General features: G+C 41.1%; 1 protein-coding gene across 3 annotated transcripts in view; it reads left to right on the forward strand.

The window, feature by feature from the left end:
• Positions 1–1,930: 1,930 nt before the first annotated feature.
• LOC104634098 (chondroitin sulfate proteoglycan 4-like) overlaps positions 1,931–27,255 on the forward strand; it is a 39,650-nt gene continuing 14,325 nt past the window's right edge. Inside the window, exons 1-6 of one of the 3 annotated variants that reach the window (XM_075740331.1) lie at positions 1,931–2,198; positions 14,066–14,229; positions 14,835–18,395; positions 19,247–19,717; positions 20,548–20,724; positions 26,133–26,331. In XM_075740331.1, the coding sequence (XP_075596446.1) occupies positions 2,114–2,198; positions 14,066–14,229; positions 14,835–18,395; positions 19,247–19,717; positions 20,548–20,724; positions 26,133–26,331 (4,657 nt within the window). In that variant the 5' untranslated portion in view covers positions 1,931–2,113. The remainder of the gene's footprint in view (positions 2,199–14,065; positions 14,230–14,834; positions 18,396–19,246; positions 19,718–20,547; positions 20,725–26,132; positions 26,332–27,255) is intronic. The other 2 variants (XM_075740329.1, XM_075740330.1) reach the window with 2 other exon arrangements.

A 27,255-nucleotide genomic window follows, 5' to 3' on the forward strand; every position in this document is an offset into this window, starting at 1 on the left:
GAGCCAGCAGTGTGCACCTGCAGCCCAGAAAGCCAACCGTGTCCTGGGCTGCATCAAAAGAGGCATGACCAGCAGGTCGAGGGAGGTGATCCTGCCCCTCTACTCTGCTCTTGTGAGACCTGGAGTACTGTGTCCAGCTCTGGGGGCCCCAGTACAGGAGAGACATGGAGCTGTTGGAGCAAGTCCAGAGGAGGGCCACGAAGCTGATCAGAGGGCTGGAGCACCTCTCCTGTGAGGACAGGCTGAGAGAGTTGGGGTTGTTCAGCCTGGAGAAAAGAAGGCTCCGGGGAGACCTTATTGTATCTTACCAGTACCTGAAGGGGCCTACAGGAAAGCTGGTGAGGGACTGTTTATCAGGGAGTGTAGTGACAGGACAAGGGGTAATGGGTTTAAGCTGAAGGAGGGTCGATTTAGATTAGATGTTAGAAAGAAATTCTTTACTGTGAGGGTGGTGAGGCACTGGAACAAGTTGCCCAGAGAGGCTGTGGATGCCCCATCCCTGGAAGTGTTCAAGGCCACGGTGGATGGGGCTTTGGGCAACATGGTCTAGTGGAGGGTGTCCCTGCCCATGGCAGGGGGGTTGGAACTAGATGATCTTTAAGGTCCCTTCCAACCCAAACGATTCTATGATCTTAGACTGATGCTTTTTTACAATTCCTTCTTCAGGTTTCCAGAAATCTTCGAGTGCCAGTCTGAAGAGAATGAAGTTTATTAGGCCTCTGCCATCTTTAATAAAGCTGTTAAATGATATCTGGGTGAAGATCACTCCCTGTGATTTCCCTCTGGGTGTGGATCCCCCGTCCCGCCACATACATTATTCTAAAACCGTGAAGACAGCAAAGCCTGCCAAAAATCGCTAAGGAAAATGTAGACTAAATGATGACTGCAAGCCTCAAAGGAAGAGAAGAACCAGACGGCTGACCCATAAAATAGATTCATGCCACCACCATTTTTCTTCTTTCCACAGTTTTGGAATATTATCTCCGTTACTTAGTCTGCTTGCTTAGTGTCAGATTTCAGGTTACAAATTCCAGTCCGAAGTGTAAGAGAGTAACAAGTTAAACATCCAACCTGTTGAGACACATTGCGATGCACCCTGCCAGCTGATAACATCAGAGAAAATTTTATGACTGCAAGGCCGTTCCTGGCACGGATGATGTATGTAACCAAAGGCATGTCTGCATATTTGAATTAAGTACGGTAGTGGCTTATACACAAGTGGTTCAAGTGTGCTCTTTAAAACATTTTCTAAACTGAAACCTTGTGCTTTCAAGCACAGGACACCAATGATGAGGTGTGAAATGCAAAACTTTGCCTAAACTTTGTCCTGTACTGGTTATAATCAGCTCAGTTTCTGCTCCTAATGCTTTGTCTACCTGTTATATATTTCATCCATAACGAAGCATGATGTATTTCTTTATGCACAGTATGCAAATACTATGAGGGACGGGGCTTCTCCGAACAGGAGAAGGAAAGGCTTTGGGGGCACCTCAGAGCAGCCTCCTCCTGCTGACAGGCAGGGCACTGAGCGGGGGAGTACAGCGGGTGGACGACTGAGAACAGCTATCAGCGACACCTGGGCACTGGCGCAAAGACAAAACTACAGCCGTGAGGGGAGTCAAGCCTGTCCTTGGGAGCAGGTGGCCCAGGGACGCTCCGGAGCCCCCAGGAGGTTTTTCAGACGTGAGCAACAAAACCCTGAGCAGCCCGGCCTGGCCGCACACCCTGACGCCGCTAACGCGACCACTGTGTACGAGGCCTGGCGCTGCCCCGCATGGACCCGCCACGGCGCAGGAAGGCTGGGGGGCCGCTGCTCCCCCTGAGGGGCAGCCCGGGGCTGCGGGGAGGCGCGGTGCCCCGTCTCCCGTCCCAGGCCGGTGTTTCTGGAACGGGGGGCGGGACGCGGGAACAGCTGCGCTGTGAGGAGGGAGCGAGGGAGGGAGGAGGCCGTCCCGGGGCAGCGGGCGGGGAGCGCTGGGCCGGGGCCCCTACGGGAGCCGCCAGTGGGGCGGGGGCGGTGACACATTCCCGCCGCTTCCCAGGGACGCGCCCCCGCCGCCGGTGGTGGTGGTGCCCGGTCGGTCCGCGGCTCCGGCCCCGCCGCGACAGCGGCATGGCGGGCGGGCGGGGGGTCAGCGTGCCTGCCTCTCTGCTGCTGCTGGCGCTGCTGCTGGCCGCCAGCCGGCCGGCTGTCGCAGGTAGGGCTGCCCGCGGGGCGCCGCCGTGCCGGGAGACGGCGCTGGCCTGCGGGCCGGGCGGCCGGAAAGCACCTGCGCCGGGCGGGGGAAGGGGCGGCCCAGCGCTGGCTGCCCAAGCAGCTGTCGGCGCGGTGAGGAGAGGCGCCCCGGGTCGGGCCGGGGCTCCTGCTGCCGCGCTCCCGTGTGGGTGGCCTTAGCGCTGGAGCGGGCTTTTCGCCCGCGGCCCCGCGAAAGGGAGCAGCTCCCCCGGGGGTTGTCCCGCTGCTCTGGCCTGGCGGAGGGCGGTGTGGCGGGGAACGCCGTGGGCCCGGTCCCCGTTCCCCGGCGGGTGAGGCCCGGCAGCAGCCGCAGCCCCTCGGCGTGGGGCGGGAGCCGCCGTGCTGCGCGGCGGAGCTGGGTGCCTGGCGGGCAGCGCGGGGTGCTGCTGCTTTGCCGTTTGGCTGGCTCTGCTGCAAACGGCCTAGCGGGTGGCTGGGACAGCAGGCAGCTTTGTGAAGGTGCAGGTTTCCCTTTCCTTTAACCTGAAGGCCGAGCCTGTTAGCTCGGGGTTGAGCCTGTGTTGATGCCTGCTTTCCCTCCTGCAGCGGAGGTGCTGGGGCTTGACATGGCTAGACTTCCTAATAAAAATAAACAAAACCCAAGCAACGTAGATGAACACCCCCCCCTCCTTTTTTTTTTCCTTTTCACAATCATAACTGTAATATGTCACAAGGAAAGTGCTAAGGCACATGCAAGAATATTGCACGTGATTCCTTCCCCTACTTTGGCATGCACGTGAACTAGCAGCCCTGACTGTGGGTATCTGTTTCTTTGGCATCTAGATTCAACTGTCTTATGTCTGGCTTTTCAGATATGGCAGAGGCCTGCAGCTCTCACTGATGGTGATGCATGTTAAAGTGCAGGTCTTGGGCAGTCACCAAAACCATTGGGACAGCCAAAAACTTCAGCTAAAATTTCTTTTTCTTCTTCTTGTGATATATCTTCAATTAGAACATCAAAGACTGGTAATCAAGTCTATTATTTAAGTATATTTTTTAAAATAGTCGACCAGTACGCACTTGCAGAAGCGTGCTTTTTCATACTCTTTGCAATCCCATGTGACACAAACCATTTGCTGTAACTTCCTTTCTTTAGAAATGTTGAGTGTCTTGTCAGTTTTGTGATTGTATGGTGGCTGTTTTCACTAGATGAGAAGACTAGTTAGAAATAAATATTTAATTGTAACTTTAAAAAATAGTTTTCAGTTCTTCAGAGATTAATGAAGTTAATCTAAACTAAAAAAACTACTAAAAAGTAGTTTTTCTTACAGGATTAATTTCAGATATTACGAATGAAATACACCTCTCTTGTCTTTCCACGAGGGAATTCCAGTGTGTGGAGCTCTAAGTCATGTTCTTACTGGTTTTGTGAACAAAAAGCCTGCATGCAGGGCAGGAGGGGATTTTTTCATTGCCCATAGAGGTGTCTCGGAGCTATCAAGGATGTCAGGGAGATCTGACTGTCACTGAAATTTCTCTAGTAATAGTAGTGTTGCCGTAAATGTCATGACAGAGGGTTTTCTCATTGCTTTTGCTGGCAGTAATGTTAGGCCAAGCAGTACTGCTTTGAAAACATGAAGCTGACAAAAGACTTTGTGCTTCAGTGTTGCAGTAGTGTCCTCCATCCCTGGTGTTGCAGGTAGTGCAAGGCAAACCTAGAGCTACCAAACAGCAAGGTAGGGGCATCACCAATACAGCCTGCTGCTTATGCTAACCTAGGTGCAGCAATGCAGGATGCTCCGGCTGAGCTGCCCTCAAGCTGAGCTCTGCTGGGCCATGTGAATTGGCATCTCTGCCAGGTGGGCTTGTTATATTCCAGCTCTCCTCTCTTACTCTGGTTGCTGCTATAGCCATACCCAGAGATAGAGAGTTCCTGGTCCCAAAAACCTTAGAGTGAAATGGAAAACCAGTGAAAAGCTGGAAGGAAAAAAAAAAGCATTAACAGCTTCTTATAGGCAGTGAACTGAAATTAGGTATTAAGTGGTATTCCTAACTCTTCGTTGTGTTTCTGTGATAGAACCAGAAATTAACATCGTCTCTGTTCGTTTGGCATTCAGTGCTTCAAATACAGGACTCTTTTATCTGGAAGTCATAGCATCATAGAATGTTTTGGGGTGGAAGGGACCTTTAAACATCATCTCGTCAGGTGTGTAAAGCATTTGTAGATGCAACACAAGGATGTTTCTTACTGTGTACATTTTAGGTGAGTGTAAGAGGCTTACAGACTCTCACAGCGTTTGATATACCCACAAAATCTCACTGTAAATCCTACACTGAGGAAGTGTTAATAAACCCTGAGAATTCACTTTTGAATAACAGTTAACATTAGCCTTAAAGGGCATTCCCAGTGAATCTGGAAGCTCGCTTTTGCTCTTCCATTTTTCCTGCGCCTCTTATGTGCCGTTGATGTCATCTGCTACAGGCTTAGATAAGAGGACAAAGATGGAAGTAGTATTTTTTCATTATGAAGTGGCCTATTTTGCTTCTTCGCTTTCCTTCTGTCATTCTGCTGCATTATTTCTGCTCTTTATCCTTGTAGCAAAGCTTCATTAACCAAACTCCTGTTTTGTGAAGTTTCAGCATTGTGTTTTTGAGAGTGTGAGATTTGTAAGCAAACCATATCACTTAAGGTATTCTGTGGTACTGGTAGTGCTTTTCAGTCTCACCAGTTGATTTTGGTCATATCTGTGATGTAGCAAGTACTGAGTTAAAAAAGGAACATTCAACAAAATGCTTCCATGTAGCTGTAAGGGAAGACAAAGAAGCCATGAGTGCATTTTTGTTTATGAGGATGTATTTTCTGAAGGATTTTTCCCCAGGTGATTATGAGTAATTGCTGCTGAATCAGACTGAAAGGAGGTTCACTTTTTCTTCCCCCTGCAGAACTGAGAGGCACTGAGATTCATTGTAAAAGACAGGACTATTAACAGCATTAGATTACACCTGTGTAAGAGCAGTCTTCATTTCATCACGCTCATGAAGTTCTAGTTAGTACTTTGAAGCCCTTTCAGTCTAGTTTTAATGGGCAGTCATACAAAATGTAAGGTTTTCTAACATGAGGTCAAATTTCAATCAGAAACTAGGGAAAAATCAGCTACCAGTCTGATTCTTCACTGCTGGTCAGAAGCAAGAAAATATGAAATTACTGTAAGAAAGTAATTGCTGTCCAATTTTATTTTTCTAAATTCTAGTTTACTTGAGCTTTGAATCAGCAGAACTGATCATCTTTATTTCTAGACTATGCAGCTCCTCACAGCTGCATGAAACCTATGGCGATTTCTTTAATATTTCCATTATATTTTAAAAAAATAGTGATTTTTATCACTGATGTGCTGTAAAGTATATGCAGACCTTTCCAAAGTTCCAACAAAATGTTAGCTGTGTAAAATATTTTGCCTGAAAGAATTATTTTTCAGTTAGGACAGCTTCATATAATGAATTCTTCTTTTTATCCTATCTTCATAGCATCTTTTTCACACCATTTGGAGAAGTTTATTTCAGAAGCTTTAGTATAAATTAATCACTTTTAAAGTAATTCTCTGCAAGTGCTAGAACAAATACCTATTTCTCCAAAATATTTTTATATACTCTGAAGTTAGGATTCTTCTATAGTCACAATAGTTTCAAACATATTGCTGGTAGATTCAAGGTGAAGGAAGGAACAACTAGATAGGGAAATAAGTGGACAAATCACAAAATTTTGGAACAGATACTTGCAGCATGTGAAAGTATCTTTGGCTCAGTTGTTCTGATAAATGATTCCAGCTAAGTTCCTCAGCACAAACGTGAAACATGATAGAGCTACACACTTTTGTAGGAGTGGAGTCAGTATTTGTAGAGCACACTAGGGAAATTTACTTTGGAGATGACTGACAGCTCTTCTGGTGGTGTAGTAGGTGAAGTCTTGGACCTTGATGCAAAGCTCTGTTAGCTGGAAGGAGCTAGAGAAATGGTTTGATTCTGGGGAACAGCTCTACACATGTTTGTAGCGCAGAATGTGAGCCTGTGCAGTAATTGCAAATATTTTCTTTAATTGCTCATTCTGCCTTTTTTCTGGCAGAGGGCTCTTAAAAGCTTGTTACATTGTGTACCTGTAATTTGGTAGTCTTTCACTAATGTTCTCTCCCTGTTTAATCTGTCTCCACTTGTGGTGTACAGAGTAAACAAGGCTTTTAAAAGTTATTAATATCACAACAGCTTCTTGATATTTGGTATTAATAGCCTTTGAACACTTGTTTCCATCACTCAAATCCTGTCCCAAGGGAGAGTCTTCCTATTATATTTATGTTGGAAGTTGCATGCTGTTTTTCCTGTGGTTTAGGGGAGCAAAGTTGGGACCTGCATCTTCATATGTTGGGACCTTCATATTTTATCTTGGTCACAGCAGAAGGTATTTGGGACTCAAGGTGTCTCGTTGTTTGCCTAGAATCTAGTGCATGAGGGCACTTCATGAGGCTTCCAGCTGTACTTACACATAACAGCTTATAACAGTATTTTTGCTATGTGGAAACCTGCCTTCATCTCTAGATTGCTCAACCCCTCTCCCTCTTACTGGAGCACCCTAAAAGACTTGGTGCTACAAAAGAAATGTGTCAGTACAAAAAACAACTGCTCTGTTGTGAGGATGGAGGGAGAAAGGCTGAGAGGGGAACAAAGTTATACCACTTTGGTTTCTTTACAGCCCTGAAGTGAGCTCTTGCAGAACATGCTTAATAGTCTAATATTTGTGTGAAAAGTCCTGCTCTACAAAGGGAGAGCTTGCACCTTTTTCACCAACCGCAGGGAGAAACAGGCTGCATTCTTAGCCAGAGCTTCTACTTGAACTTGCAAAATAGTAGAGAGTCAAAAACATACCTGAATTTGTCAACAAACAGATAGAAAACCACTGTCATCTGGAAGATTAATATTTATCTGAGATACCTGTGCCATTTGATTTCTGTTCCTGTTACACTTTTGTGAATGAGTTGCTGCGGTCAGATCAAGGTGCAAATCTCAGCTGGACAATGGGAAGGTTATTCATTGAAATAACTAAAACAAGTGTTTCCTCTAGATATACTAGAGGTGATCTAGCCCGTACCTCACCAGTCACAAGCAATGTTGTATGCGCTTGTTGCACTTTGAGTGTGCAGTTAGGACAGATGATTTAGCCTTTATTTTGACTTTGAGTTTTTCACATAGAAAGATAAGTAACTTTATTTTCTTAACGGGACATTGTACAGTTGGAATATGTTGGGAGCTATGTGCATCAAACATACAGGAGATAAGGACTTTCTCTGTGTTTGGGGCTTCTAGATATCAGTGCAACACATGACAACAGTAGATGGTAAGACAGCAGGTTCAAAATCAGTGAATGTGATTTTTTTCCCCCCCTTCTTCTTAATCCTTTACTTTTATGATTGTATCTTTAATGACTAGGTAGTGTAATAGATTGCATGACTTCCCCCCACCCTGCTGCTATAAAACAAGTCATATATAGTTGTTTTCATGGGAAAATAGCAGGCTACATGGGAACAGTTTGAGCAGCAGTAATTTTGTGGCCTAATTATGACATTTATGGTAGTGCTGAAAACAGAAGATCAATACATTAGGTATTAAAAGTGGACAAATATTTTTGTCTACATCACAGAATCACAGAATGGTAGGGGTTGGAAGGGATCTCTGGAGATCACCTAGTCCAACCCCCTGCTAAAGCACGATCACCTGGAGCAGGTTGCACAGGATTGTGTCCAGGCGGGTTTTGAATATCTCCAGAGAAGGAGACTCTGCAGCCTCTCTGGGCAGCCTGTTCCAGTGCTTGGTCACCCTCAGGGTAAAGAAGTTTTTCCTCATATTGAGATGGAACTTCCTGAGTTCCAGTTTGTGCCCATTGCCCCTTGTCCTGTCAGTGGGCACCATTGAGAAGAGTCTGGCCCTTTCTTCTAGACACCCGCCCTTTAGATATTTAAGCATTGATGAGATCCCCTCTCAGTCTTCTACAGGCTAAACAGACACAGCTCTCTCAGCCTTTCCTTATAAAAGGAAATAACCAGAAGGATTTGGGATGTCTGACTATAAGTGTTATCTATATAGTTTTTCCTTACGCTATAGGCTTCTGCCCAAACGATTATCTTTAAAGGGCCCTTGCACTGACACCTCCTGAATATTTTGAAGACAAAACCATTCATAGAATCATAGATTCATAGAATCATAGATTCATAGAATCGTTTGGGTTGGAAGGGACCTCAAAGATCGTCTAGTTCCAAGCCCCCTGCCATGGGCAGGGACACCCTCCACTAGACCAGGTTGCCCAAAGCCCCATCCAACCTGGCCTTCAATACTTCCAGGGATGGGGCATCCACAGCTTCTCTGGGCAACCTGTTCCAGTGCCTCACCACCCTCACAGTAAAGAATTTCTTCCTAATATCTAATCTAAATCTACCATCCTTTAGCTTAAAGCCATTAATTTCTTCCTAATATCTAACTCTACCCTCCTTCAGCTTCAGGCCATTCCCCCTTGTCCTGTCATTACTTGCCTTTGTAAACAGTCCCTCTCCAGCTTTCTTGTCAGCCCCTTTAGGTACTGGAAGGCTGCTATAAAATATTGCTATAAAACATTGTTCAAATACTCTCACATGGGAACAACGTAATTTTTTCTTTTCTACTTGAAGGTCAAACTATGTATTTCAATTTTTTTTTCTTATAAAAGGGTTGATGTTAGGGGCATGGAAGCAATTTGGTAAAATGCCACTCTTCTCTTTTTCATCTGGCATAAATGCAAAGACCTTTATGGATTACATGATTATAAAAGTCTTTCTGGGTTACTGGATCAGGCACAGTAGGGAAAGCCTTTCCATATTACTTTCTTTGGGAGGAAGGTGTAAAAGGGGTCCAAAGAAGGAGAGGGTTGAGATGTGGAGCTTTGGCTGTTTCCTGTCCACAGTGGAGACTAAAAGGAATTAAGCAGACGTGAAATCTGCATTAAATTACTTCCAATTAAGTAGTGAGTGTGGAACTGTGATTCCAAGATCACTGTTCTTCTTTATGATTTCCTGTGCATTGCTGAGAAGTATGTAATCCAGTCTGAAACGAGAAATACTGACAGGAAAAAAAGGGAAAAAGAAAAGAATCTGTTCTTTCAGTTAGCTGTTTAGTCCTGATTTTGTTTGGTGCATGTGCATAGTTCATGATAACTGTGTAGTGAGTCTAAGTTTTGGCAATGGGGAAGAGACAATGCTTGTATTGCTTTGTGCTTTGAGTATAGAAACGAAGAGAAAAATCAAGGTGTAGCTGTTCATTGAATTTGATGATGTTTTTAACACTAGCGAATGAAAGCTGAACAGAAGAATAAAATTCCAGCTTAATGCCACCATTAGATGATGAGTGAAGAACCTTTTGCTCTGTGATTATGGAGGCTTTTGCTGTGCCTGGCCTGGTTTCTTGTGGTTACTTTTAAGACAGATCTTGTGGACAGAGTTGATCAGGAATGTTCAGTAAAATTACTTGAAATAAAATTCTCAAAACTTAGACTTCTCATATAAATGTTGTCTATTACGATGGAAATATTAGGAGGGATTGAAAGCCCCAATGTGGTATTTCTAGTCAGAGTTGAGGGCTGGCTGTAAGGGAGAAGGAAGAGAGATGGGGACCACAAATTAGCCAGTAACTCAAGTTGGACAGATCTTTAAATTGGCATCTCAAGTGATTATGCCTCTGTTTTTTTGAGCCTTTGTATATCTTTGTCCATGAAGGGACATTATAGCTGATGTAGATCTGGCTTTTATTCTCAGCTGTGTCCACCCGTCCTTTCCCTTTGAGGCATAGAGCTGTTAACAGAATAGATTGTCTGCCCAGGCAACCCAAAAGAATTGTTCCCTATATGATGTACTGAATTCACCTGTTCCAGTAGCAAGGGCGCTTCAAGGCTGGTATTGTTCATTGAACTCCACTTACTTACATATAGTGGTATGATTGACATCAGATGGCCCAGGACAAAATATCCCCTTTTCAAAAGCTTTGGCACCAGATTCATCTTGAAGTTACTCATAACACGTTTTCAGCCAGAAATGATTCTAAAAGTGTCTGCTGTAGGAGAACTTGATTCCTGTACTATAATAACATACTCCTTAGCTTGGTGGGTACTGAAGCAGAAATCATGCCAAGGCACTGTAGGTGGTCTTGGCCCAAGATCTCTTTTAGTGCTGGATCAGTGCCTAGGCTGATGTTGAGTTTCTTGCCCCACCTTCAGTGATGGATTCTGACTCTGAAGTGTTTTATGGAAGGCAAAAGCCTTAACTTAAGTTTCTTTTTTCTTTTCCAGGAAATTCATATTTAGTATAAACACCAAACTCTTTTGCAGTGGCGTACCACAAAATACTGACTCTGCAACTTCATTTCTAGTTGTTCTAGATTGCATTTAGTAATCCATGGTTATGTTTATCTTTCTGCTCCATTGCTTCCCCCAAAATCCAATGTTTTTTCCCCACATACTTGAGTCTAATGAGAATTTGATGTCTTTATGTCCTGGTTTTGGCTGAGATGGAGTTAATTTTCTTCCTAGCAACTGGTGTAGTGCTGTGTTTTGGATTTAGTGTGAGAATAATGTTGATAACACACTGATGTTTTCAGGTGTTGCCAAACAGTCAAGGACTTTTCAGCTTCTCATACTGCCCTGCCAATGAGAAGGTGTAGGGCATCCAATAAGCTGGGAGTGGACACAGCCAGGACAGCTGACCCAACCTGGCCAAAGGGATATTCCATACCATATGACATCATGGTCTATATATAATTGGGGGTTGGCTGGGAGGTGGTTCGGCTTGAGAACTAGCTGAGCATCGGCTTCAGGTGGTGAGCAATTGTGCTGTATATTCTCATATCATTATTATTATTCTCTTCCTTTTCTGACCTATTAAACTGTCTTTATCTCAACACATAAGTTTTATTTTTTTTTTTTTCCCCCCAGTTCTCTCCTCCATCCCACTGCAGGGTGGGGAAGTGAGCACACAGCTGTGTGGTTGTTTTAGCTGCCTGCCGGCCTAAACCACAACACGTTAAAAGTTACTTTCAAGTTCCATCAGCAGTCATTAGTTTTGATTCAGAAATTCACCAATGAAATTTAGGGGCTGTGTTACAGTGATCATAATGAAACTTTCAGGACATCAACATCTGTGAAAGCTTTGGGGTTTATTTGTTAGTTTCTGAAGAACTTCACTGATGAAATTATAATGAAATCTCTTACTTGTCAGTTTTGTAGGGGTGCTAGGATGTAATGTAGCAAACCAAGCATAAGTGCTTCTTGAAGTCTCAGCAGAGTGAGGAGAAGGGTCTGTCTTCTCGAGGTGGAACCTCCTTGTACCCATAAGATTATACTGATGTTCTGATGTTTCTACAATGGCTGAAGGAAATGGAGTAATCTTTTGATTAAGGCAGGTCATTTCAGATAGCTAGGTTATGCTTCCTGTGATCTTCAGGAAGGTGGTATCTCAGTGTCTCATTTGCTGACGTGGAGGTCAGGGGACTCCTCTGTGTACCCTTACAGTAGATAGAACAGTGACAGTCCTAGCCACTGCCATAATATGAACTTAGCATAATATAAAAATTTAAACATTTAACCTGTTTCTTGGCTTATTAGTAAAATTTAGTCCTCACTTATATTGGAGTTTTGTTTCTAGTTTTGTTATTCTAATACTTGCTTTAAAGGGAGCTCAGTCTTCATTAACCCCGCAGTAATAACATTTCTATATACAACAAATTGCATTGGTTCTCTTACTGTACAGATTTTATGGAAGACCTGTAAGGTATATTAGTGCTATCTGATGAAAACTGCTTTTGTGCTAGAAGTAAAGTAGTGGGGAAGAATTCCTTTTTGCTCAACTTGGAACCAATTTGTCCATGCACAGTGGTGACTCTTGATTTTCAAGAGATATGTGTACTTCAGTAATCTAAAAATCTTACCTGTGTTTCTCTGGGTGCTTAATATAACACACTATTAACATAGCTTTTGGCTGTGGGGTTTGCTGAAATCTTATTCTCGGGAAAGCCACCTAGAATTTTTATGTATACTACAACAAATTTTTAGATACTATTAATGATTGTTTCATGAAACAGCTGATTAATGAGATCTTTGATTTGGTACTCTGCAATGTGCAGAATCCAGTTCAGAGTCTTTGTTAAAGCCACACTTTGTAAGAGTCATCAGAATGTGTTAGTCAGCAGAGGGACAGCTAATGTAGAGGTGGGAAGAATTAAACCTGAGAAGTTCTCTGCTGTCAACCGTAATTTTTAGAAGAACTGTGTTAAAATGAGAAAGGTGTCTCAGAATGAAGCTAAAAGTTGCAAAATAAGTATTTAACTGGTGGTGTCCTTGAAGAGTTCTATCCAAACACAGCTGAAAGCATCATAAACTCCAGCAGATGTAATGTGAAAATAGACAGGCCAGGGCGGGGGGGTGGGGGGAAGAAAAAAAAAAGGTCAGGGATCAGCTAGCTGATGGAATCAAAGCTTTTACTAAATCCTTCTTAAATACATCAAGAACAAAACCCCTGCAGAGGGTCTGTGCAGCCAGTTGATTAAGTTATCAGTATAAAAGAAGCACTCAGAAAGGGCATGGTTACTGCAGAGAAGCTAAATGAAATGGTGTTTACTGCTAATTGGGAAGTTTCCCAAACTGAAACTCCTTTTGTAGGAGCAGATGGGGGCAGGGAATGAGAGGGTTGACCCAAAAAACCCTCAGGGATGAAATTGCTTACTTGGTAAGGGTAATATCTGATCTCATGCTTTAAATTCCCTGGGTACCTGAAGCCTGGAGGGTGGGAAATTTTATGCCAGTGTTTAAAACAAGAATGACCAGAGGACTGTAAGTTTGACATCCATACCATTTGAATTTATAGATATTGTAACAAAGGATAAAAGTTACAGAAATAAGATCAACTTGGGAAGAGTCAGTAAGGTTTCTTTAAAGATAAGTTCTGCTTTACAAACTGCAGGGCTTTGTCTATTATGTAATGAATTAAAAGCTAGGAGGAGGGGTAAATGATTGCTTGCTTTTTTTTTTTTTTTTTTTTTTTTTTGTGTAGGAGGGAAGTTACCATCAGAGTTTTTGAGAATTTGGTCTTGGGATCTGTGCTGTTCAGTATAGTAATAACAGGGATGGTAAAGGCAGTGAGTAGTTAAATGAGAAAGTCTGCTGGTGCTACTGTTCTTCAAGGCAGTAAAGAGGGGAGAAGAGAGTGAAGGATTGCAGTAGTCCAGTACAGAACTGAGTGTCTGGGCAACAGGGCAGCCAGGGTGGTTGGAGCCTGCATACATGAAACAAGAGGACACATCAGCCTGGAAAAGAGATGGATGAGAACATACGAAAGAATCACACAGATGGCAGGAGACCTGTGGGTCTTCTCGTCAGGGGTGACAGAGGATGTCTTTGATGGAGATGTAAAAGCATGTTGTACCTGAAGATGTCTCCAAAGAGAAATTGGAGGAGTACTTCAGAGAGAAATCCTTTGGCAGTTACAAAATAGACCGACTGTGACAAGCTCAGGAAAACACCTGAAACATAAAAATAATTGGAAGAGTATTTGAAGGAAAGTATTAAATACAATTGCAGTGTTCTTATGATTCACTGTTGGAAGTAGAATACTGGGCTCTATTAACTCCTTGTCTGTACTGGTATGGCCATTGGTCTGTTATCGGTTTGCCTGGACCGGTGAATTTGATAGCTGAGATCTGTTTTCATTCATATATAAATAAGCATATAGAGAGTTAATGTAAGTTTTTTATATATATATATAGCTGTAGGTAAAGATTTTTGTGTGTATGTGACTAAATCTCCTGTTTGTTTTCCTTTCTTTCTTTTAGTATCATTTTATGGTGATAGCTTTGTGAAGTTGAACAAGGTAGAAGCATCCTCTCAGACATCGTTACAGTTGCGGTTTCGAACAAGCAAGCCACATGGACTGCTTTTTCTTGCAGCTGGGAAGAAGGATTATTGTTTAATGGAGATACGCTCAGGAAATTTACAGGTATGGTTTCTAACTATAGCTAAAAAGATATGTGTAGCCTATATTGTTTAGTGTTTTTCATCAAGTTGTCTATAACAATTCTCAAAGTTTATGTTTAAAGAAAATGGAAAAAATCACATAATTAATTGATAATTTCAAAATATGGTATTTATTTCTTACAAAGATAGTTGTTAAAATTGGCCTCTAAAAGCCTTTGAGATCTCTAGATCTTAAAATCAAGATCATTGTGTTCAAAGCATGAGGTTCAGTGAAGGCAAAATTTCAGATTGGAGTATGTTAGCATTATAGAAAACGTTTGGATCCAAATGATAGGTTTTCTGCCAGGTAAGTTCTGAAAGGTCATTGTCACTGGCGTTCTCAGGAGTTGTTGGTCCTAGCAGAAATGCAGAGGAGTCCATTCCCTCTTCTGGAATTATATAAGTCATATTTGTGATGGCAAGTAAACCTACATGAAATTTTAGTGGGATTTTATTTTTTAATTATATTTTGTAAATTACATACTTAATATGAAAATTTATGAAAATTAATTTATTAATGATATATTAATATATGATTGTGAAAAATACCACTTTGGATTTTGATAATTAAAATTCTGTCTCTTGCAGTTGAGAATTAACTTTGGCATGGGGGAACGAGTACTGCATTCTCAGCAAAGATCTCAGCTGAATGATTTAGCTTGGCACCTGGTTGAACTACATCATGACCATGATACTGTCACGCTGGTAATTGATAAACATGATAGAACTAGTGCAAAAATGCCTGGAATTCTCTATGAATTAAATATCGATTATGGATTCTACATAGGTGGTACTAGTAAACTTGACGTTCCCTACCTTGTTGGAGCACTGCCCAATTTCCGAGGATGTATTGATGATGTGTTGTTCAATCAGCTAGACATTCTGATGCCTCTGAGACCTTCTCCTGGCTTTAAAAGCGTCCATGAAGTTTCAGTGGGATGCAGTGATGAATTCTTTGCAGGTGAAGATGAACCCATTAGTTTCTTCAGTTCCAGATCCTATGTTTCTTTCCCATCGTGGAGTTTTGATGAAGAGGGAATCTTGGAGTATACATTGCAAACCTCAGCTGCACGTGGCTTGCTCCTTTTCCATCCTGGGCAAGCAGGAGATTTCATTGCAATGGAAATGGAAGATGGATTAATTAAAGCCTATGTTGGAAAACATAAAAGTAGAACCCAGCTGTCCTCTTGTAGGTCCATCAATGATAGTCAATGGCACTATATCAAACTGAAATTTACGGCAGAATATTTGCAGCTGACATTGGATAAAGAAACTGTGGAAAAATTGCTGCCTCCCCACAGCAAGCTGCCGCTTCTGAAGGGGTCTCTCTTTGTAGGTGGTGTAGATGACAGCATACGTTCAGAAGTGATTAAGTTAGAGCTTACTTCAGTGTCTGGGAAGTATGCCAGGGGAGGGTCCTTCAAAGGTTGCTTAAGAGATCTGAAAGCCAATTCAGAAAAGAAATCGCTAAAGAATGTTCTGGTAACAAAGGACATTTCAGCTGGATGTGAAATGGAGAGTGCTTTTAATACAAATCTTTCTTCAGAGATGGCTGTAAAGAACCCTCCCGTGAAAGCAGCCCCAACATTTGCCATTTTCCCTGAAAGCTCTGTCTCTCTGGGCGAGGAAGACAAAAGCCACCTTTTAGTTCTAAGTAACTTGATTGTGCTAGAGGGCGGACAAGCTTCACTTGAATCCAAACATATTAAAGTCAATGTAGACTTTCAGAAATTAGGGATTCATCAGTCACAAATTCTTTTTGAAATAAAGCAACCACCCTCTCATGGAGACTTGAAACTTGATGTGGAACCAGCACAGGAGGTAAATACATTTACTATGCAGGATGTGTGGCAAGGAAAGATTCTTTATGTCCATGATGGTTCTGAGGACCCTTACGATTATTTTAATTTCTCCATCTCTACCAGCAGTAAGGAAATTGTGCCTCCATATTTGCAAGGAAATGAGCAGCATGTGTTTAGCATTACTGTTACTCCAGTAAATGATGCGCCTGAGATCACACTTCCCGAGGGAAACTTGCTGCTTCTCTTAGAGAACTCAAAGAAACGTTTGACTAGTGATCTGATAAAAGTTCTAGACAAGGATACAGATCCTGTGGATCTCAGTCTTTCAGTGCTTGGAAATCTGAATGCAGATGCAGGATTTTTAGAAAACTCAAAGTATCCCGGAAAAGTTATTACGGCTTTTTCTAACGAGGACTTAAGGGAAGGCACTGTTTTCTTTGTCCACACAGGTGTGAAGAACTCAAGGATTGTTTTGAGGGCGAGTGATGGTGAGAAAGTGAGTAACACTGTTGTGCTGCGTGTCATGGCAGTTCCTTTGGATTACAGAGTTGTCAACAATTCAGGAATAGAACTATTCCAAGGTCTTACAGCTCTGATCACACCTAGGCACCTGGCAGTTGAAACAAGTGCCAAACTCCAGGAGCTGGAGATACGGTATGAGATCACCGAGGCACCCCAGTTTGGGGAAGTACAAAGGCAGCATTCAAAGGGGGAATGGAAGCGAGTCAGCTCTTTTTCTCAACGTTCTATTCAGCGTAGCCGTGTGAGATATTGTAGCACTTTTAAAGAAATTCAGCTGGAAAATGTTACTGACCAATTTAAATTCAAAGTTAGCATAGGAAACAGAATCAGTGAAGAGCACACGTTTCCAATCAAAGTGAAATGGTTAAGGTACAGTTTATTGAAACATGCCCCTCTAGAAATTGAAAAATCAAAAAAGAAGTACTTGACTTCAGATAATCTTTTTGCTGTGATCGTGGATCTAGAGATACCTGAAGATGAGCTTCATTTTAAATTGCTGTCCCTACCAAAGAATGGACAAATACTGCTTAATGACCAGCCTTTGAAAAAAGATTCAGTCTTTAGCCAGAAAGATATTACTGATCAAAAAGTGGCATATGAATTAATCAGCAGATACCATGAAGACAACCATGATTCATTTAGATTCCTCATTTATACAAAGTATCTGGAATCAAATTTATACGCCTTTGAAGTCTACATCAAATCAGATCTCAGAAACATTATTTTGACTAACAATGGCCTAACTGTTACGGAAGGTGAAGGAGAGATAATAACAAGAACAAAATTGTTTGTGCAAACACTGGACAATAAAACCTTCCAATATAAAGTTATACAGTTTCCTAAGCATGGAAAATTAAAACTCATCAATTTTTCAGGCTCATTTGCGAGTTATGACAATCTGACCACTTTCAGTAGCAAAGATATAATGGATAAGCGTCTTATGTATGTGCATGACGATTCTGAGACAGCATTTGATGGATTTCTTGTCAGAGCTTCTAGTGAAGAGTCAAGAAAGTGGGCAAACTTTGAAGAACCGTTGTCAGTAGAAATTAGATTCAATATTTCTGTCCAGCTGAAGAATGATGAGAAACCAGTACGTGTAATTGATAAGACATTTAACATAGTGAGAAATGGGCAGCGATTATTAACTTTGGCAGATCTTTGCTATCATGATCCTGATTCTGATTTTGATGATGGACAGTTGCTATATACTAGACGTGGCATTTCCAATGGGGACTTGGTGCTATCAAATGATACTTCGCATAAACTCTACCAATTCAAACAAGCAGACCTGGAGCAAAAGCAAGTCCTGTTTTTACACCATGGTGCAGATTTTGGGCGTTTTGTGCTCTTTGTGACAGATGGCAAGCACTATACCTCTTTGCTTCTAGAAGTTAATGCCACTGATCCTTATGTTAGGTTGGCAAATAATACAGGCTTGTTGGTTCAAAAAGGAAAAGAGGAAACTGTTACAACAGCTAACCTAAGTGCTATTACAAACCAAGACATCAGAAATGATCATGAGATTACATATGAGATACTCTCTTTCCCAAAATATGGAGGAGTATATGTAAATAATCTATTGATGGATTCCTTTACTCAACTTGATCTGATAAAGAGGTGTGTGACCTACAGGCATGATGACAGCAACAACATTATTGACACATTTAACTTTACAGTCCATGCTAGAGATGTCCATCTGGATGCTGGAGTACATGTTCGTATATATTTGGAAAGTCATCAGTGGCCACCAAGGATTGTGAACAAAAACAATCTCTTGGTTGAAGAAGGAAAACCAGTTAAAATCAGTAAAGGAAAACTGCAAGTAAGTTAACTCTGTTGTCCATTTCTTCAATCTTGTAGCAAATTTTCTTCACTGCTTTCTCAGCTATTGCAATGTTTTAGTCTGTCTTGTTGTCTTTAACTCCTTCTGGTTTTCACTAACACGACTGCATTCTGGATGCTTAATTCTGGAGAGACTAATGCTAGCAAGTTTCCATTTCTAGAAGGGAAATGGGTTATGTTAAAGAAAAAGACTGCCCATAGTCTGACTCTGTTACATATTAATGCTTGAGAAAGTTAAGATTTGGAGATGCTGTGCTTGTATATTTGTTTTAGTTGCGACAATTGTTTGTACTTCATGTATCATTCTTAGATGAGCTGGTAGAAAATGCCAAGGAAGCAAGGGGTTTGTTTCATTCCATTTTGAGCTAGCCCAATTAACAGTCTGAGGATTGCATCCAAAATTTTAGAAACATCAAGTCTCAAACCTGAGGTCATTTCTCTTTGGTTAATATTTTCCTCCCCATTGTTTGTGTGTAGCCTTGTAGTAACCATTGCAAGGGTGCTCTGGTAGCTCTGACTGTGCTGCTGAAATCCTTGTTTCAGGCAGGGGTCTGCAGTGCTTAGGCTATTAGTTAATTCTGCAGCATGTTTCTTTTCAAAATTTACAAATTTGGGGCTACAAAACACTCCTGTGCTACATTGTTTAATAAGAGTACTTAAAATATTACCGTATTGTATTAGGAATTTGCAGACATACCTTGTAACCCAAACAAGGAATGCCAGTTAATTAGGCAGACAATCTAAGGGTTAAAAGTGAAAAATTTGGAAGAGAACTAAGGAATTTCTCCCATTTCTGTTAAAATAATTTTGGGGTATGTTTTTAAATTTAAGGTTGTTCATGAAAACAGTTCTCCATCTGAGATTGTGTTCACAGTAAGACAGCTTCCAGTACATGGATACATTCGGAAGTTTTCCTCAGAAGAAAATTATCTTGGTGCTGACCAAAGGCCAGTTTTGAGCTTCACACAGCAAGATGTTGATGAGGGCAAAGTTCAGTATATGCAAACAGTTTCTGACCAACTAGATGACCGTTTTTCTCTGGATGTGACCAACGGTGTCCAAACAGTGAGTGGAATAGAGATCTCTGTAGACATCATCCCCAGAATGATTCCCCTGGAAGTACAGAACTTCACAGTAATTGAAGGGGGCTCAAAAACCCTGGTGGAAGAGTATCTAAAAATTTCTAGTAGACACTTTGCAGGACTCAGCTGTGAATTCATTTTAATTGAGCCGCCAAAACATGGGTATGTTGAAAACTCTCGTGTTCCTGGAATAAAGTTAACCACATTTAGCAGAAAACAGGTAATGCATTTAGATTTGCTTTGCTGTAGTCATGATTAATTATTTGTACTGCTAAAAGCTAATTTGTGCCTGCAATGGAACCTTTGGTGGGAAGTGGTAAGATGCATGAGTTGAGCTTTCTTCTGGCCTTGTACTGAAGATTTTGCTGTAGTTGCTAGCTGGGCATTTGGGGTGGGGAGAGAGGGTGCCTCATTGTGATGAACCAGATCACTTCCTTGTGAGCCCCTGCTCACACAGACTAATGTGCTGTAATCGCAGTGGACTGGTGGGCAACTCATGCTCAGGCAGAGCAGTTAATACTCTGGAAACCGAAGACAGACAGACTGTGAGTACATTTTGAAAAGACCAGAGGAAATGGTGTGTAGATTAAACATGGAGGAAAGTGGAAAAAAATAATTTTTAGGTAATGTCTTTGCTCACAAAGAGTCAGTATATGCATAATAAGCTAATTTTCAGTCTTTTATCTCTAAGAAGCAAAACTGTATCATAAGTCACCATCTACTAATACTATGTTCAGTTTATAGATTCCAGGAAACATTGTGATAAAGGGAGTGGATTTTCCATATTGCCTTTGGGGGGAAGGGGGAATGCCAAGACTGGCAAGTTCAGATATTCTGGCTAGAGGAATGGACAGATGAGCTGTAAAATTTGCTGTTGTGGGCAGAACAAAGATAGAAGTACAGATCATATATGAGCATTAATAAAGTTGTAGAAGTCATAAAAAGTTGAGGCAATTGGGGCATTACTAGCCATGAATATTTTTGTTGTTTTTAATGTGGCATTCATTTTCTTTCAGCCTCTTTAATTTTTCTGGTTGTTATATTTTTCAGGTGGAACAAGAGTTCATCCACTACGTTCATGATGACAGTGAGGAACTGATGGATAATTTTACTGTGATAGTAAATAACACGGAATTGTGGAAACAGAGCTTGCCCCAAACTGTGTTTGTAACAGTTACTGCAGTAAATGATGAACCTCCTGTTATAAAAGTTAACAGAATTCTTCAGGTATGTTTGTCAACATTTTAAAATGTTAAAATTATTTCTAACCTGATACCATTTAATGCACCTTCGTTAACAGTGTTAGGTTTGTATCTGGTGTGATAGTCAATATAATAAATGGTGGTCTTGGAATTTAAATAAATTAGTGTTAATGAAAGGAGGCAGTACATGGGTACTGTGTATTTAGGGAGATTCTAGTCATCATGAATAACATTTTCTGCTGTTGTAAAGTTTATCTAGAAGGCTGACTGAGCTTTCTTTTAATCTTAAAGATACATGAAGTCTCTTGGACTGACATAGGGCTTGTGCGGTGGTGGGATAGCTTGCACCTGGATCATTGTTGTGTTTTAGTGTTGTTTCCTAGGGTGTCTTGAGGGCTGTTAATGACCAGCGTAGCTTAGAAAAGTCCAAGAGTAGTAATGGTGAGGGTGCAAACATCTCACTGTTGTCTTTGCTCAGCCTTCAGACTCCATGCCTCTTGCCAGTAAGTGTACTGCAGGCTCAGACCTGCTGAGGTGCATTCCGCTGCCTGTTCCTCTCTGGATCCCCGGTGGGACAGACAAGAGAAGAGAGCAGCATTCTCACTCACACTTCATTAGAGAATTGACTACGTGTTGGGTATTTCTGATATAAAACAGGAATGTTCCCTTCTTTAAAAGTTCCTGATAAGAATAATACAACGCAATCTGTGGAAATCTAGGCTGTTAGTTGCCATCAAAATATTAGTGCAGACACTGAAGCTATTACAGTATGATACTGTGAGCTAAAAAAAGGACATGCTAACTTGTTTCTAACAACGCCCTCCCCCAAATTCTGAAGAAAATTTTAAAATTGTTGACTGATGCTACTTTTTGATCTTAATAACCATAGCTGGCTTTCTAATCTTTTGATCTTCAAAAAAAGTCGCTACAGCACTTCAGTTTCAGTGCTTTTTCTTGTTTATTTATTTATTTGTTTGTTTGATTGTTATTTGTTTGTGTTATAATAGCACTCAGTAACCAGAGCCAATATATTATGGACACTGTGCCCATGTAAACCAAATAGTCCTCATGTGTAAAGGCTTCCAGTCTGAGATCTGATGAGTAAAACCAAACCAGGTGACTCTGAAAAGCAGAATGAAATGGACATAGGTCACCTAATGAACTTGTGGTCACAGTAAACCAGCTGAGAGGCATCAAGACAGAAATAGGTTTGAAAGAAGCTAAGCAGGGTATTTTGAGGCTACATCATCCCCAGTGCTGTACAATGCAGTTTACAAATTGGCGGTATCTAAAACATGCATTTAATTTTACATATTTAGTTGTGTGTTGCAGAGAGAGAATTGACTGCTGTAAAGATGATCATAACCTTGTGTTGTGTGTTTAGCCTTTTCATGTGAGAAAAGACATAATTTTTGAACTGTGATAGTGGTAGTATTGTGCAGTTTTGCGGTGACAGCAGGTAATCTGTGATAAGCTGCAGATGCCCAGAACACAAGACACCCTGCTCTGTGCCGAGAATGCTGACAGAAGGGCAGACTCACTTCACAAGCATTTGGGTGGTACAGAGTAAAACCTTCCCTGGTTAAAATAATTACAGTGTTACTCTACAGACATCAGCACAGCATACAGTAATGTTTGGTCACATATGAGAGGGATATATGTCCAGTCAGAAATTTTTCTGTGTCTCCCTTCTGGTGCATTGCTAGCATTGAAATGCAGTCTGTTAACAGAACTGATACCATGCAGTGCACTGAAGTGCAGCATATAGATTTTTCTAAAAATATCTGTAAGTCTAGGCTTCCCAAGAACAATGATAACACAGCTTAACGTAGCCAAAGTTGGTCCTTTCTGCTGGGGAGACAGTTTGCATACCCAAAATGAAGATGTTGCCTTTGTCCCTGTTGTTTTGGTGATCATGCATAAGCTATTACTGAGAAATAACATTTATTTTTGTTATGAGTGGGTACTGATATGCACACATATGTTGGATTTGTGTGCAGACTAAAACAAAGCTGGCAGTTGAGTTATATACTGGGAGGAATACACCTTCTTCAGAGCAAATTTGCACATTCCAAGTAGGTGAGAGAAAATGGATTTTTCTGAGTCCTGCTAAATATTGAGATGAGCTGGGCATTCCTGTGTAGGGTGATACTTGCTGGCCCCATGTTCTAGCCAAGCAGTCTGTGCTCCTCATGGACTGCTAGTGGTGAATGTTGAGTAATAAACTGTATGTTGCTTTTAAAAAGGCAGTAGCTCTTTTATATCTTTTGAAAGGTTTGAAATGTACAAAACGTACACAAGCATAAAATGAGGGTCCAGTGCTGTGAAAAATGAGGTCCAGTAGGACTATTTGAGTTGACTGAAATTTAGCACCTCAGAAATCTTGCCTATCTATATAAAGACTTAGAAAGAACTGCTGAACGATTAAAAAGTAGGTTAGCTTTTGGCATCTGCTATTGAGAAATGGCATCTGTGAAGAGCTGCATTATGTGGCCAGTGATGTTGGTGTGGATAGATGAAAGTTTGGCCTTTGTCACGGGGCTTCTGGTCAAATGCAAGAAACTGTTGAGCATTTGCACACATGCTGAATGTCGTTCAACTCACTTCTGACATCCCTAACATCCATAACATCCCTTCTTCAAACAACCTTGTCTGCTGTTATCAAGATTATGAACACCATGGGAGGAGTTTCAGGAGGACAAACAACCATTGTTTCTGATTTTTCTCTAGGAGGTGGAAGTAAGTGAAGTTTTTAGGGGTTTGGTGGAGTTTTGGGGTTTTTTTGACTGCGAGTTTATGATCTGCTGAAGTATTTACATTAACATAATGTATGAGATACAGAAAATTCTACTGTTCTGGGAGCTTCTGTAATGTATGCTAGTAATCCTTGCATTTAATTTAAAGCCTTTCCATTAGAACAGTAAGTGCATGAGGGATATGTTTATTTAGAAACTATACAACATTTTAGGTATAATTTCCTAAAATTTCCACAGGTTCTATGGTAGGGTTTTTTTCTGGGGTGGGAATGGAGAAGGGAAATAGGATATTTTTAAGAAATTCACTATCCTGACATTGTTTGCTGCATTTATGTATGTATTTAAATATATTTATGAGTAGTGATGCTGTGAAATGACTGTATCCTCCTATTGTCACAAGAGGGCGGTATTTTCCTAGAATTAGATATTTTTTTTTTTAAACCAAATTCAAATACTGATTATTTTTCTTTTCTTTAAATCACTCACTCACCAGAGTATTAAAATGTCCATGAATATAGAGTGTCTGGAAGGATATGTAGCGTGCAAGGAGATACCGATAAGCTGAATGCTGTAAATAGAGCAGAATGGGTTATTTCCCAGCAGGCAGGGTCATGAACCTTTTTTTGGACCATGGCTGTGGAATGTGTTAGGCACACGCAAAATTAGTGTAATGCTATATCGTGGAAGTTCAGATACAGTTTGCATGGTGCTCTTCAAGGAGGACTTGATCCCAAATGTGCAAAATAAGCCACTTGTACAGTATTTGCAGTATTCTGAGTGTCCGCTTCCCCACAGCCCTTTGCAGGTCTTGGATCTTCTTTCATTCCTCAAGGATCATGTTGCAGGTCATGGAGCACCTCAGCATTAAAAAGCATTGTGTGTTAGTGTGCTGGAACAGTAGAAATAAACACTGTGTTTATAGAAAAAAAGTTAATTTTTTCTGTTAGTAAGAGAAAAAAAATATTGAAAGTTTTGGACATTTAGTGCATCATTTGTAATAACATGTTTGCATAGTCCTTTCTTATGTTTTTGCACATTTGGATGTGACCTTTTATTTTCTGTGTAGGAGATGAGTTACAGGGTCTTAGTACAAAATCAGTGGCACTGATGGGCTTACTTGGTGCAGTTCAGTAAGTCAGCCTTTGCTATTAGTTATCATCCTGTGTTGTCACATGTGGTGTCTTTACAGAGAAATACATATTTCAAGGGAGAAAATAGCTATTTCCTGGTTGCAGGGTATTTTCTATTACAAAATGTAACACAATTCCTTTTCAAACTTTTTTTTCTAATTAGAAAATACATATAATTTAATTTTACTATCTTTTTTTCCATGGCACATATTTTGTGACAGAATGTAGTCTGAAATCTTTTCTCTGTAGAAATGTCACGGCAAAAATCTAAGTGGCTTTAAAAGGTTTTCTTGCACCATTTTTATTAAAAAGTAAAAGCAATACTTAGGGAAAAATCTGTGATTGTTGATTTTTTGTTTTGGCAGAGTTAAAATGCCCTTTCTCAAGGATCACATTTCCTTTTCAACCATTTGGTGTGATGTTCTTACCAGATATTTGTTAAGTGTACTAAGATCCTGGGAGGACAGGAAGGGATGATGCGCTTTGCTTTTTGAAGCGCAAGCTGTAGTTTTTAAAGGCTCAGGCTGTTAAGATTGTATGCTATATAAAATAAACTCTGCATGGAAAGAATTGGTATTGATGTATTGAATATTTAGGAATTTAATTTTGTGTTGAGATGAATATGTATTGTTCCTTTGTTAGTACTTTTGTCTGGAATTCCAGATAAAAACAGCAAAGATGAAGACTAAAATGGGCCGTTGCTTATTATTTCCAAACAAGAAATTGTGCAGTGAGATATGAATGAAGCTCAGATAGTAATCCTTTCTGCTTGAAAGGATGATCTTGCTGTTTGTGCCTATCTTAAGCTAAAAATAAATAAATAAATACATCATTTAGATTTACTAGAATTAAGTAATGGGTTCTATACCATCTTTCCAAAAACTAGTTAGCTATTTTGTCTGGAAGCATGACCTTGCAAAGTGCTAAGCAGCTGTTGGAGGTGTTGATTCCTTCATCTCCCACTGGACTGAGCACCTCTGTGGGTTGTTTGGTGCACTAAAAAGGGCCTTTAGTGCGTGTTGTTAGAAGGAAATAATGCAGCTACAACAAGTGTTCCAGTTGTCTTCATTAGAGATTAGGCTGTCCCCAGGCTGGTTTTCTTTTTTCTTTTCTGCTGGTGAAAGTAGAGCATACTGAATACCTAGCCTGCTGTGAAGTACATGACACTAATATTCATGTGTATGTGTTGGAAATGAGCTCCTTGACTCAGTTATCAAAATAAAATTTTGTTATGTTTGTAAAGAGTTTGGATAGTGCCTGACAAATAGAACACTCATGCTGCAGCTGTCTAAAACTCAAACTGGTGTAGGGTGTGTTTGCTTGTATTATCTTGTAGTCTTATTTTTTAAAAACCATTTGCCAACATTAACTATTCTAGTCCATGATCAGAGATTTGGATGAACAGTACGGACAGCTGTTATAGCTGCTAGTGTTGCACAGCACAAATCTCTATTCTTTCTTTTTCTTTGAATCTTTTCCCCCCCGACTTTCCTTTGTATACATTTTCTTTATTATTACTATTTTTTTTTTTATTTTTGCTTTTCTAGGTCTGGGTGGGTTCAGTCACAGAAATAACTGTTGATGACCTCTGTGCAGAAGACAAGGACTCCTCACCATCAGAACTGGTATATTCCATTACTCCACCTAGCAATGGTCACTTGGCTCTGAAGTCTTCTCCAGATAAGAGCATCCTTAGTTTTACCCAGGCTCATATAATTGAAGGGCAGCTGGTATTTGTACACAATGGTATGTGGTTTCAAAAATTCTACCTCTGTTACCAAAATAGTGCTCCTATTCAGTATATTTGTGTTTATAATGCTTTGAAGATCTCCTTGTAATGTCACAAAAATCTCAGGGCACCAGTTGTGTAATACATGATCTCACAAACTAAACAGGAAAGGGTCTGATGTCTACTTAAATGTATGCTCACCAAGAAACCTTCATGTATTAGTGGTTCAGTTGGTAGCGGCCTTCTTTCTGAATGCAGGTTTGCAGTAGGAGAACATTACCGTGCAGCTTTCAGAGGTATGAAATCCATTGTTTTAACCACTGTAATTGAAAATCTCCTGAAGTCTTTCTGTCTTGCTACAGTGCAGAGCTATTCATGGGCCAACAATCTCTCAGATACCTGCCACAGTGTAGTTGTGTTCCTGAGCAGCTCTGGGCAAGGAAGTTATGGGTCATCTGGATGATGTCAGCCTCTCTTTCAGACTGTGAAGGAATTCAGCTTTAACCATTGAGTTTATTCTGCCAGTGGCCAGAGCTAGAGATTGGGTTATTTGTGCTGCTGCTACACAGAGAATGTGTGGGCAATAAAAAAAGAAGTCAGGGCAGCTTCATTCATCCTTGAGTGGCAGTGCTGGGAAGCCGCAGGAATGAGGGTCCCAGTGGGCTTCCAGCCAGTGGCAGAGGTGGGGCTTTTACAGGATAATAGCTGCTTTTCTCTTGCTCCAGCTGTATTATCATGTTACCTCAGCTGAAAAAAGAAAGGAGGTGCTAAAGAAGGAATAAACCAGTTTTGGGGAAGGAGATGGAGGAGGTACAGCAGTCTCTTTCAGCCCTGAGGCAGGCTGGACTTATTTCCAGTGCTCCCTTAGGTGCAGCAGTCATTCCAGATCTGTGCTGTGTCTTCATGAGGCTTGGTGGAGATTAAAGTGCTCTGACTTCTGA

The sequence above is a fragment of the Balearica regulorum genome, chromosome Z, assembly GCF_011004875.1.
Source record: "Balearica regulorum gibbericeps isolate bBalReg1 chromosome Z, bBalReg1.pri, whole genome shotgun sequence".
Classification (NCBI taxonomy): domain Eukaryota; kingdom Metazoa; phylum Chordata; class Aves; order Gruiformes; family Gruidae; genus Balearica; species Balearica regulorum.